This window comes from Myotis nattereri (genome assembly GCF_964212035.1).
Source record: "Myotis nattereri genome assembly, chromosome: 17".
Lineage (NCBI taxonomy): Eukaryota > Metazoa > Chordata > Mammalia > Chiroptera > Vespertilionidae > Myotis > Myotis nattereri.
In genome coordinates, this window is record NC_138092.1 from 7,580,063 (window position 1) to 7,594,455 (window position 14,393).

General features: G+C 42.5%; 1 protein-coding gene across 3 annotated transcripts in view; it reads right to left on the minus strand.

The window, feature by feature from the left end:
- RUNX1T1 (RUNX1 partner transcriptional co-repressor 1) overlaps positions 1 to 14,393 on the minus strand; it is a 144,757-nt gene that overhangs the window by 112,291 nt on the left and 18,073 nt on the right. The window contains exon 1 of one of the 3 annotated variants that reach the window (XM_081110882.1): positions 3,317 to 3,406. The exons of the other annotated variants lie outside the window; for them this stretch is intronic. Within the exon in view, the coding sequence (XP_080967008.1) occupies positions 3,317 to 3,404 (88 nt within the window). The 5' untranslated portion in view covers positions 3,405 to 3,406. Of the gene's footprint in view, positions 1 to 3,316; positions 3,407 to 14,393 lie in introns of those variants that run through there. 3 annotated transcript variants of the gene reach the window in all.

The window sequence follows — 14,393 nt, forward strand, 5'->3', positions numbered from 1 at the left end:
CCATAGAGTAAAATAGTGGCTGAAAGAGATAGAGACCAAAAGGGAGGGGGATACAAAAGCATGCCTGCCCGTCTGTGTTCAACACAAAGAACATTAAATGAAAACAACTGGCACGCTGCCAAATTCCTATGGAGGCAAAGAGATTCAAATAAATTGATTTCACGCATCACATTGACCCGAGATCAGTGTGTAGTGCTCCAATGAGCTCAGAGCTCCATGTGGGGTAAAGCCCATTAGTGCTACCAGACCCCTCAAACATGACCAAGAAAAACCATGAATAAATGCAGAGGCTCTGAAAACCAGCACTCCTTCTTGAGAAAAACAACTTTCTTCTTTTCCTAGGAAATACACCAATATTTACAGGTGCACAGCAGCATCTAAATTACCTTTATTTTATTTTTTTTTAAATATCCTTCTTAAAAATCCAAATGTGGCTCTCGAAACACAGACATTTCTATAAACGGGTCTTAGGCAAACATCCCATCCTAGGATATGAACATAAATGTTACTTTACAACCCGTTTCCTCTGACATAATTGCCTCCCATGCTCTTCCCTGTGCATCTTCCAGGCAACCAGTGGGTCATTTTGTTTTAATATGTCAAATATTGGCCATCACCCCTGGCTGACCCAAATCCGCCCACCCCTCCCAAGGCCACCCATTCCAGGAAAACAGCCTCAACCCTCCTTCGGGAGTGCCCAGCGCCGTGCAAATGTGGGGCACGATTTAAAACGCTGGCGGGAAACACAGGAGGGTTCTCCCTTTGTCAGCTTTCCCCGAAGCTGGTGGCTGCCCCTCGGCAGCGTTTCCTCCTGGGCCTCCGGATCCAGCGGGCCTGTCCCTGGGGACTTCCACCTGACGTCACCTTCGCCATAGAGACTCTCTGGGGCCACTCCAGGCCATTCTCACTTACAGCCCGAACCGTTCAACTCCAGAGTGCTTGGCTTTTTCTGCCTCCCAAATTACAACCCCAGGAACCCAATGGATTCCAGGTGTTTGCAAATTTAAAGTATGTGATTTCTGTTTTCTACTTCTTGGGTACACTTGAGTCTGAACCTCCTATTTCTATATACCCATTACTATGACAAAAAGGAAGAAAAATCAGAGGGGTAATTTTTCAATGCCACATTAAAAAAAAAATAAAGAAGCTGAACAGTTATAGCCAACAAATATATATATTTGTATATGTGTATATATATGTATATATGTGTATATATATACACACACACACACATATACACATATGTGTGTGTGCATACACACATCTTTTTAAAGAATGTATGCATACATGCATGTAGGAAAGAGAGAGAGAGAAGAAACTCAACATAGTGTTTCTGACACTTGATGCTGAGAATTCGGTATTTGCATATTATAACAAATACCAGGCATTAGGCTGTTTTAAAATTCACGTCCTCGTCATGCAGTTTTTGCTTTTAATGTGGATCTTGCATGCTGCTAGCGAGCCAGATATACACATACCACATGGCTAGAAGACAATACGATAGCAATCAGATGGGGTGGGTAAAAACAATGATTCTAGCCCTAGCCGGTTTGGCTCAGTGGATAGGGCATCGGCTGCAGACTGAAGGGTCCCGGGTTTGATTCCGGTCAAGGGCACATGCCCAGGTTGTGAGCTTGATCCTCAGAAGGGGGTGTGCAGGAGGCAGCCAATCAGTGATTCTCTCTCATCATTGATGTTTCCATCTCTCTCTCCCTCTCCCTTCCTCTCTGAAGTCAATAAAAATATATTTAAAATAATAATAATAAGTAAATGGATGGATGGATGAATGAATGAATGAATGAATGAATAAATAAATAAATAAATAAATAAATAAATAAATAAATAAATAAAACAAGCACTTTCTTCTGATGGAAGATGACAAGAAAATTCTAAAGCGGGGTGGTGGTGGTGGTGGTGGTGGTGGTGGTTATTATTACTAGTTTATCTCTTTATAATAAGATAATCTTTCTATTCTAGACTTTAGAAATCTAAGCAACAGAGATCTGCATTCTCAGGAAATTAATTTTTAGTAACAATAACATATAAGGTAAGAATATAGAAGCAGAGGTAAGAAATGTCTCGACTGCTTAATAAAGTTGAATTCCCTGCCTTCTCTTTTGAAGTTGCCTCTCTCTCATTGCAGGAGAAGACCATCATAACATGAAGAAGGGGAAGGAGAGAAAGAGAAATACAGAGAGACTAAACCGTGACTTAGGCTACCTGGAAGGAGTCTGTCACTACACAAGGAATTCTCTCATTTTCTCTGGTCTTTCAGAAACAAAAACACCCTCCCTTGCCAACGCCTTCCTGGGGACTTTAAGAACAAGCCAACGAGTATCTGTTAAGAACTGTAAAATAGATGTGTGGGGTGGGCACCAGCAGTGATGTTTCCAGAACACTAGCCCCAAATGGTGAATCTTTTGCCACCCCTCTTTTCATACATTCAGACGGGCAGTCCCAGAACCTCAGAATCTACCCCCAGAATTTATTCCCCAAATCACTTCCCAATTACTCAGAGTGCCAGCCAGTAGCATGTAACATTTGTGTTAGCTCTCAGTTTTTTCTTGGTGGTTTATCCTTATTCATCTGTGCAAGTCCACTAAATCTGAAACAGAGCTGGCTGTAGGAGACATCAACTCTCCAGAATCCATAATTCAGGAATCCCTTTAATTTCTAAATGCTGTAGGCCTCCAAAAGTCTCTTGCTAAATGGCAATGCACTTCGTTTATATTTGCTGTCTTTCTAAAGTTAGCTATCACTCTTTTCCTTTTTAATGTGCCTTCTGACATGAATTCTGCTTAGGACGTTACATTCGGCCAAAAAAAAAATTTTTTTTTTTAATCCAAATCAATAAGAAGTAATAAATTGAAAAGCACTTATTCTCCTCTTTCGTCAACAAACTATTTCTGAAAACACCATCTCTGGTTACAATAAACACAGAAAGCATGGCATAGCTTTTACTCTTTAACTCCAAGTACAGCTCAGCTTTTAACAGATGGATTATGAAACATGGCAAGAGGCACCGCAACAGAAAGAGGGGGAAAGACATGGGGTACTTGATCATTTGGTATCTTCAGACCCAGAGCTATCAAACAAGGGCTCCCACAGCTAGGCTGACTGACCCAAACCCGCACCCCAAAATTTCAAAAAGAAACGATTAAAATATATAATACAGACTCATTATCAACAGGCACTAGCAGACGTAAGGAAAAGAAAAGAAAACCTTCACAATTATAATTTACTGGTGAAAAATAACAAGTTGCTTGTTTTGGCACTTAAGTAAATTGCAAAATCAAAATATTTCTCTGTTCCTTACCTTGACAATATTCAAAGTTCCCCTTTTTCCGGCAGTCACCTATTACTAAACTCAGTGCTCTCCAAGTGTTGCTTTTGACAGATATCATGCTCCACCAATCGCTCTGCTAATCTCCTCTCTCCTTTTCTCACTGGGACAGATATTATGTTCACCAGCCCAGAGATCAATCTTTTCTATTGACAACAACAAAGGGGGAAAAAAAAACAAAACGCATATATCACAACCAGTCTAAAGTAGCACCCATCTGCTTATCCTATATAATAAAAGGCTAATATGCAAATCGACTGAACCACTGAATGACCAGACGCTATGACGCACACTGACCACCAGGGGGCAAACACTCAACACAGGTAGTCAGTGCGCTCCCACAGGGGGAGCACCGCTCGGCCAAAAGCTGGCTCACAGCTGGCAAGTACAGCTGCTGTAGCGGGAGCCTCTCCCACCTCCAAGGCAGTGCTAAAGATGTCTGGTGGGGAGCAGGCCTAAGCCTTCAGTTGGACATCCCCCAAAAGCTCCCGGACTGTGAGAGGGCGCAGGCTGGGCTGAGGGACACCCCCCCCCCAACTCCCTGAGTGCACAAATTTTGTGCACTGGGCCTCTAGTAAGATAATACTAGAACAGTGTGTTAGTTTGTTTCTTAAGAAATAGATACAAGCTCTTCAAAATTTTAGAAGATACCAAAATAATCCCCATTTTCTCAGTCCTTATAGTGACTTGCTCTAAAGGACTCTTAATTCTCCAATCATCTGGCTCAAAGCTAGATACATTCTGAATCTGACAATTCCTCTTTCCTTAAATTGGTATTAAAACATATGTACATCAATACCTTAAAAGAATGTTAGATCTTACCTGCTTTGATAAAAAGTGAAATGAAATAATCTGTCAAATATTATAGTTTCTTTAGAAAATGCTTTGAGACATCTGTTTCTGTTGCCATTTTATATTTTGGAATTTTATATGCAAGTTAAATCCTGTCTAAAACAAAGCGGTGTTTCCCTGTTCTGAAATTTAAATATTGGCATTAGTAGCTAAAATGGTCTGAAACTATTAATATTAGTAATGAATGAGCTTTATGTAATTAAATATATTAGTCACAATTACTGGTGAATCGTTTTACCAAATGAACAAACTTCTATCACATTCTTCTTTTTCTTAGAGTGATTCCAATATTCTAATTTTTCCTGCTACATTTGGAAGATTTAGAATTCACTCCTTTATCCTCAGATATTTACTGAGTGCCTATTACTCACTTTTGCTATTACTACCCACTACTATGAATAGAAAAAAGTATCCCTATTTAGTTCATATAATCTATGAAACAGAAACCTAGCACAATCATATGCACATAAGGTAGGAATTAAGTAAGTGAAAAAATAAAGATTTGTAACAGTCTCAAAAAGTATTACTAAGGCTGTTGCTATTATTTTTAAGAGACCAAACTACTTCCCAGAAATTAAAATTGGTGAATATATCCTGATGTATATAAACAAGCAGATTCTATTTTTTTAAAAATCGATACCCTGTTGAATCTCAGAAAGAAGGCTGGGGTGGGTGAGGGGATGGGACGAGATCAACCGAAGAACTTGTATGAATATATGCATAACCCATGGACACAGACAATAGGGTGGTGAAGGCCTGGGGGGTGGGGGGGAGAGCTTCAAGGGGTCTATGGGGGGGTGGGGGTGGACATATGTAATACTTCCAACACATTATGACTCTGCTGTTGTATCTTTTTTGTGAGTAAAAAATCCTAACATTTATTTGTACATATTAATGTGAATTACTAATGCAATAAAACATAAGATGGTATGTATTATCACTGTGGGGTCAGGTCTTGCTTGACTTTCACCATCTCGATCGAAAGTCAGTTGTTTCTCATTCTTTATGGCAAAAATCAAATAAGCAAATGTTTACCAATACGAGGTACTTCTTAATTGGACATTATCTTGAAGCTCAGCAAAGATAATTAAAGAAAATTAGCTGAAACTGGGAAACATTTAGTTTACTATGAAACCTAATAATTTTATTCACAAATGGCAAAACAAAACTTTCAGTAAGTAAATGACCAAGACACAGAGATAGACATACACACACGTATACATACTCACATACTGGGGGGGCCAGGGGGTGCAAGGGAGGGAGATTGGAAGTAAATACCTCTAGATGTTACATATGATTATTTCTGGAAATGGAAATGAGTCATTCTCTGCACAATCCTATTCTTTCCAGTGTTTCTATTCCAAGGAAAACAATAATGTAAAGAGGACAAACCAGTATTAGAGGGGAAAGAAAATGGATACTTGTCTTAGCTTCAATCAGGATGTTTGATATTTGTGCTTCAGCAACCATCAGCAAGAGATGCGAGAGAGCCTGACCAAAGTGGATCATGACTGTGGGCAATAGTTTAGTCTCCACTGAACAAATGAAGGGGGCAAAGCACAGTCACATCCCACAGAGGCTACTCCTTCCTCCGCATGACTGCTACCTACCAGACTCACGTCTGGGCTTCGTAATAAAGAATGGTGTCGTAGCTCTCAGGTAAACATCCTTTAAGGCAGCCGTGGGCAAACTACGGCCCGCGGGACGGATCCGGCCCGTTTGAAATGAATAAAGCTAAAAAAAAAAAAAAAAAAAGACCGTACCCTTTTATGTAATGATGTTTACTTTGAATTTATATTAGTTCACACAAACACTCCATCCATGCTTTTGTTCCGGCCCTCCGGTCCAGTTTAAGAACCCATTGTGGCCCTCGAGTCAAAAAGTTTGCCCACCCCTGCTTTAAGGGAATGCGGGGGGGGGGGGGGGGGGGGGAGTGGATGGGCAGGAGATAATCAACAAAGGACCTGATATGCATATATGCATGGCCCATGGACACAGACAATGGGGGGGGGCGGGGGGGGGGCAGGGGACTGAAGGGGGTCAATGGGGGGAAAAAGAGGACATATGTAATACTTTCAACAATAAAGAATTATATAAATAAATAATAAATGTCTCATTATAAATGATCCTCCAAGAGACAATATACTGTCTCACTTTTTAACTTTACTTGTGTCGATTTTAATCAGAGTATTCTGAGGTGAATGGAGAAAAGTTGGCAGGGGAGATAGTGTCACAAACTATTTTAAGTGTCTATGTTCATAAACTCTTAAATGTTAACACAGCATACAAATGCACGTTCAAAGAGTGCACGATATAAACTCATCGTGAATGACTCATGAGAATTTTCCTTACTTAACTGTATTATATAGAGAACACATTATATCACAATCAACAGGGTAATTCAAGAAAAGGGGGAGCTAACGTTTAGATTTTTCCAAATAATAACTTTGGGGTCTTGTGTATGTGCCTTAGACATCCAACACATGAAATGGTCTTCCAATATGAAATAATAAAATGAGTCACGGCCATGAGCACTAGGAAATACACATCCAGGTATTTGTGATACTCATTCCACCCTAAAGTCTGCGTCACATGCAAATGATAGCAAATGTCTCTTTCTCTAGTAATGGCTTTACTTGGAGTCTCAGCCCTCCAATTTGTAAAAACCTCATTATGAGGGGAACAGACTGAGAAACGTTTAAAAGCTACACTACACCAAGAGTAGAATGCTTCAAACAATTTGTAGCTCTACAAGTGCGTTATTAAAAAGGCTCAACATGTTATATTGCCATGGAAATTGTGGAAAACATACATTCCCAAACAAATATTACTTTTTCTCCATGGAATGAGGTAATGAAAACCACATGTGCAGATCTGCGATCCGTGCAGTAGTTCAAGCTGCAGCTAATAGAAAATACAGAATGTGAACTCTGCTATATAAAAGATTCTTGTTACAGAAATATAATGTGAAAACCAGATGCAGACAGAAAACCTTAATCACAGATGGGAATGTAATCACTGGCATACAGAATGCTTTTTTGGATCAATTTTAACCATATGCACAATGTATTTATTTTTCTAAGGAATGCAATAACTTGAGAGAACCTTCTATTTGAATTCAGTTAACCTCATACTTATAATGCTTTTATCTTACGCCCCCATCCCTTCAATGTGTACACTGAGCCAAGGTTTTACAAGGAAGAGTTGCGGGCCTTGGCAAACCATTCTTGTATCAGTTTATCTTTCCAAAAATTTTAATAGGATATAAAGACTACACACAACAGAATCAACCTCAAAAGAGAGCGAGTGCAGTTCCCCATTACTGGGTTTTTCAATCATGGCCAAACACACTTCTCTAGAGAAGTATATCAACACTTGGGGCAATTTCTCCTTTAGTGAATGACAGTATTCCAAACATGAGCCTTTAGACACACCTCTTTTTATCAATGAGCCTGGCCTGGATCAAACCTTAACTCTAACTTTCCTCTTTCATAAAAACATTGTATAGCAGAAATACTGTTCTTTTACATTAGTAAAAACACTATTAGTTTTGGGGTCCAAGGAGAATGACCACAAAAGGAGTGTTATGTCCTATCTGACTTAGAGAACATTACCTTAGTGATTGTAGCTTACCTTTGTTAAGCCTCCATGATCTCATTTATAGGACTAGAGGCCCGGTGCACAAATTCACGCACCAGTGGGGTCCCTCGGCCTGGTCTGCGGGATCGGACCGAAACCGGATCTCCAACATCCCCCGAGGGGTCCCGGATTGTGAGAGGGCACAGGCCAGGATGAGGGACCCCACTGATGCACGATCAGGGCAAAGGAGGGACGCAGGAGTTTGGCCAAATGGGGAGGGACTGCGGGGGGGGGGGGGGGGCTCCAGGGCGTGTCCGGCCCATCTTGCTCAGTCCTGATCAGCCGGACCCCAGCAGCAAGCTAACCTACCACTCAGAGCATCTGCCCCTGGTGGTCAGTGCACGTCATAGCGAGCAGTTGAGCTGCCTTAGCATATCATTAGCATATTATGCTTTGATTGGTTGAATGGACGACCAGACGACCTGACACTTAGCATATTAGGCTTTTATTATATAGGATGCTCCTATATCCCTGATATGAATTAGTCTACTGAACACCATATCTGGCTCACTTAAGGACTACACTCAACTTCCAACAGGAAGTGATTGGGACATTGTTACTTGAGTGTCCCTCATCATAGGCTGTGTGAACTAAACTTCAATGTCCCCACTCGTTTCCGTGACTACACTCACCCAGATTTTCCTTCTCTCTTCTACCTCTTAATACATATGCAAAGAAACACACAGTACTGCCCAGCCAGCATGACTCAGTGGTTGAGCACTGACCTATGAACCAGGAGGTCAAGGTTCAATTCCCGGTCAGGGCACATGTCTGGGTTGTGAGCTTGATCCCCAGTGTGGGGTGTGCATGAGGCAGCAGATGGATGATTCTCTCTCACCATTGATGTTTCGATATCTCTTCCCCTCTCCCTTCCTCTCTGAAATCAATAAACATATATATATATATATATATATATATATATATATATATATACCCACACACACATACATATATTAGTAAAAGGCTAATATGCTAAGTGTCCAACCGTCCGATGGGTCACTATGATGTGAACTGACTACCAGGGGGGAGATGCTCAACACAGGAGTTGCTGAGCTGCAGTGACTTGGCAGCAGTGGTTCTCGGGTGACACACCCCAAAACCAGAGAGGAGAGAGCCCGATTCCTCGCAGGGCCGCGTGATTCCACCTTAGGCTGTGGGTTATGTTGTTGCTGGGGCACTGTCAGCCCCAAATCTGGCTTACTGCACACTTGCATTTGCGTTCCACACCCTGTACGACAGCAACTTTGTAGAGTGCCCTCTCACACTCTGGGACCCCTCAGGGGATGCCAGGGAGCCGGTTTCAGCCCCACCCCCACAGTCCAGGCCAAGGGACCCCACCTGCCAGAGGGACCCCTGCTCACTCCATAGACACCAGGGGGAGGGACCATGGGAGGTTGGCTCCAGGGCATGTCTGGCCCATCTCACCCAGTCCCACCCCTTCAGCCACCTTCTAATTAATTTCCTATCAATGAGCATGAATCCATGCACCGGGTCACTAGTATTTTTTTTTTTTAAAAGAAAGAACCACACAGTCCTTATTCTTTCTGACACCCAAGACCGTCCATACGTTGGCACTAACCTACAGCTTTCAGCCTCCCATCCACCTGTGTCCTTCCAGCATGCAGCTCTCTGATGGATAAACCCCCACAGAATGTATCACTCCATCTTCACAGCTTTGTCCACTGACCCTTTACGCAGACTTTTGCATGGCCAGCTCCTGCTTAACACTCAGGGTTCACTCAAGAGTCACTTCCGCAGAGGTGATTTTTCCAGTGACCCAAAATAAAGACTCACCAGGGGCAACAGCACACCGATCATTCTCTCCGACATTGTTTTTATTGCCATCACTGTGTTTAAAGCTAAGGAGAATACTCTTATCAACGCCTTTATTATCTGTCTCCCGCCCCCACCGCTAAACTGTAAGCTCTATGAGAGCAGGGTCTTGCCGGCTTTGCTCATTACTCCATCCTCCGCACTCAGAAATGTTCTAGGCACATACAAAGAATAAAACATGGCCCTAGCTGGTTTGGCTCAGTGGATAGAGCATCGGCCTGCGAACTGAAGGGTCCCAGGTTCGATTCCGGTCAAGGGCACATGCCCGGGTTGCTGGCTTGATCCCCAGTGTGGGCCATGCAGGAGGCAGCCAATGAATGACTCTCTCATCACTGATGTTTACAATTCTCTCTCCCTCTCCCTTCCTCACTGAAATAAAAATATATTTTTTTAAAAAAAAAGAAGAAGAAAACATGAATTCCACCTAATGAAATGCTATAAAGGCCCAATTCCATTCCTGTGGCCTTCACACACCTTCCCCTGACCACTCCTAGGGCCCAGGATTGCCTTCTCTTATTTAAATTGTAAGAGCATTTGTGGTCTATTTCAGGCTGAACAGGCAACCCTTACCTGCCAGATATTGTTCATCTGAGCCAATTCTATTCATATAGATCGGCCAGGATGGGGATTACCCAGCTTCATCTAGGGCTGTGAGTCCAGCCCTTCCTCCCACACTGAGCAGTGGGAGACCATGATTGAAAACCACAGCACAGCCCTAGCTGGTTTGGCTCAGTGGATACTGAGCAAGAAGGGTCTCGGGTTCGATTCTGGTCAAGGGCACATGCTTGGGTTGTGGGCTCCATCCCCAGTAGGGGGCGTGCAGGTTGTACATATATAAAACCACAGCACAAGTCCATATCCACACAACCTTCAAGGTGTAAATGCATTCCAGTAGTTTTTATGTACAGACTTTTCTCCCACTTGAGTTTACCAACTGAGTTTCCTGTTGTAGAGAAGAGATCTCATCTCATTCTCTATACATCTTCAGACCCTACCTCAATGCACTCATTCTGTTGCAAGGACCACAGAAAAGGAGATATGTTTATTCCACAGTGTTCATACCAAGTGCCTAGCACAGTGCCAGGCTCATAGAAAGTATCTACTCATCATTATACACTAAGTGAACAAAGAGATAAATGATAACCAAATACTATTTAATTTTTCTTCAAGCCACTTCATTTTATTGAAATAAAGCATGACTGGTATTTTAAAATCCCTCAAATATTATTATTATTATCATTATTATTATTATTTAAATCCTCACTCAAGAGTATTTTTTTCATTGATTTTTAAAGAGAATGGAAGGAAGAGAGACAGAAACACTGATGTGAGAGAGACACATCGATTGGTTGCCTCCCACATGCCCCCCTGACCAGGGCCGGGAGCCTGCAACCGAGGTATAGTGCCCTTGACCGGAATGGGGACCCTTCAGTCCTCAGACCAACGCTCTATCCACTGAGCCAAACCATCTAGGGCAGTGGTTGGCAAACTCATTAGTCAACAGAGCCAAATATCAACAGCACTTCTTCAGAATAGACCAGCCCAGGCCGAAAACCGACTTCTGCGCATGGGCCACGAAGTTTCAATCGCACTGTACGCGCGCGCCTGCACGTGGTATTTTGTGGAAGAGCCACACTCAAGGGGCCAAAGAGCCGCATGTGGCTCGTGAGCCGCAGTTTGCCGACCACGGATTTAGGGCCTCAAATATTATTTTGAAGAATAAGAAGACAGTGACCAATCTGATTTACTTTTAGTCAAATCGACAATGTATATAACCAATAAGTTAACAAACCAAGCAATTAAAAATAGCGGAAAGCTCTTAAATATCTCCTCTGTTACATATACAATTTAATTTTCAAGAAATAAGAGATCCTAAAATGGCGGTAGCCTACCCACCCTGACCACACCGGAGACCCCTGCATGCGTGCTCTGGCTGGAATGGAATCTCAGCTCTTACACTTATCAGCCATTTGACCTTGGACATGTCACTTCACACCTCTAACCTTCAAAATAAATCTGTAAAGTAGGATAATAATACCTTGCCAGGATGATAGGGAGATAAGAGAAAATACTTATAAAGTGCCTATTGTAGTGCCCCTAGTTCAAGTACTTTTGATCCACGTGCTTGGTTCCTATCATTTCGTAGTAGAAAGGTGGCAGCGCCTATTCTAATATTATAGTCTAAAGCATTAAAATAAAAGCATTAGGTCACTATTCAAAAATGACCTAGTGCAATCCTAAGCTTTTCCTTTCTTAAAGTCACAGCTATACTATTAGCGATAAAAAAAAAAAAAAAAAAAATCAGTCAACAATACCAAAATGTGAGGGATTAAGCAGCAGCTCCTAAACATTTTGCAGAAGAAAAAAAAAAAAAAAGCTACAACCTAATATTCTGTGACATACATTTTTATTTTCCTCGTCTAATTTCATCTGTGAGGGGATAAGAGAAGAGAGAACCAATTATTTCCGAAGACTGGTTTCTCTAAATAAAGGCATCTGTTCCATGCCGGCATCTTCCACATGAGAGAAAAATGGGACTCCGAAAGAATCTGCATTCATGATTGATGGGCACACATCTCCCCCCCAAAAAGACAGACAATTGTCCCAACTGTAAACATGGTCTGGTTGCTGCTGCTCCTTCTCAGCTGATATCTACCTCTCTTCCTTCCCTCTCTTTCCTCCTTCCCTCCCCCCTGCAGAAACGTGTAAAAATGCAATAACAGTAACTTTTATAAGTGCAGTGAGAAGTCCTGATAACTTTTCATTTGGCTTTAGTCCAGTGGTTCTCAACCTTCCTAATGCCACGCCCCTTTAATACAGTTCCTCATGTTGTGGTGACCCCCCCCCAACCATAAAATTATTTTCGTTGCTACTTCATCACTGTAATTTTGCTGCTGTTATGAATCGTCATGTAAATATCTGATATGCAGGATGTATTTTCATTGTTACAAATTGAACATAATTAAAGCATAGTGATTAATCACAAAAACAATATGTAATTATATATGTGTTTTCCGCTGGTCTTAAGCGACCCCCAAAGGGGTCGCGACCCACGGGTTGAGAACCGCTGCTTTAGTCTGTTCCCACCTGCAGTCTATGTGGCTGAGGAGGGGAAAATTCCTAGGTGGGAGGATTCAAGACTTTCAGGAGAACAGCAGGGAGCCCTGGAACAGAGAAGTTGGGAATAAAAAAATCTAGGTTCAGAGGTCGTCCCCTACCCACCCCCACCCCAACACACACACTGGTTTGGTACAGGGTGACCTAAGGCAACTGAAGGATCCTCTAGGGGTGATTTACAAAATGACCTCATTTCCAGGTGAGTATTAAGTAAGACAATATGTGCGCTTCCATGAAGGCCTCGAATGTGCCCTCTCCCTGCACATCTGTCTGAACCGCAGGCCGCTGCCCTTTTGAAATCATCTCTTCAAATGGAAATGCTAACAGTGAGACCGTATACCCACTTCTGTTTCCTGAGTCACAGGACCTAGGGGCGAAATGGCCTGTCAGGCTGTCCACGGCCAGCCCTGGTTTGAAGACTAGTGCATCAGACAGCTGAGCACGTGGGACTCGCACACAGGGTCCAAAAAGCCAAGGCTGGGTGGGGAAGGAGTGGAGACAGGGGGTAGAGGACAGTGTTGGAGGGGCAGTGCTCACCCGGGGAGGTGCCCAGAAAACAGATCTGTCTGTCCAAGAGAGAAGGGAAGGGGTGACCTGGAGGCCTTTGGCAGAGGAAAAACGGGGGGCCACAAAGCTGGTGTTTAGTCTCACTGGGTCCCTGATCAAAGGGACAGTGCCAACTCATAAATGTGTCCAAGGCACACAATATTTTGCTTACAATTTTCAGGGAGATCATACTTTACAAAGTCTCACCTGCACACTTCAGGGCAAAAAAATAAATACACAGAACTAGTTAAGATGTGCCCAGTGTGCCCAGGGCTAATTCTGTCCATGGGGGTGTTTTTTGTTTGCTTGTTTGTTTGGGTTGCTGAAAGGTACATGCCAAAATATGACAGCAATACATTGTATATTCCGTAAGAGAAAACACAGACAGGGGACCAAGGTGGGAAGAGACTGAAAAAGAAACATGTTCTTGGAACCAAATTTTCATTTCCATCTTAGCCAGGGAAGATTTCAGAACAGTATGAGGTAAGCAGCTTGAGTTCAAGGCAGGAGCGATCAACAAATATTTTTAAAAATATCCAATAGTACCCCAGTTGTTCTAGACTCCTACAAACCAGAAGAGAAGTCTGAATCATATGGATGGTAGCAAACGTTGGATGCGGTAAGTCCTATTTGATAAGTCCTATTTCTGAGGAAGAGAGGTCATGAAGGCTTCAGAGAGTAGTTTTGTTATAGACTTGGGGGAGGATATAGTGGGATCCCTTCAGGAAAGGGTCTTAATTAAGGCTGAGGTGAGAAAACTCTAGCAAATGGGCAGTGTTGTCTATCTTGAACATCTCTATGTCCCCCAGACTCTGCATTAAGTATTTGCTGAATGAAGAGAATGGGGGATAATTCCAAAGAGGCCACGTGGGACACTGAGAATAAGCAAGTAAGTCTTGACTGAAAGTTATGCTTCACACGTATCTCGTGGGATCCTCATGACAACCTTAGGAAGTCATGTCATTACCACCCAGAGGAGGATTCTTTCCAGGTGAAGCAGGAGAGGGGAGGAAGAGATACGACAGGACATAAAGCACTTGGGTGCTGGGTCTTTCCACCACTC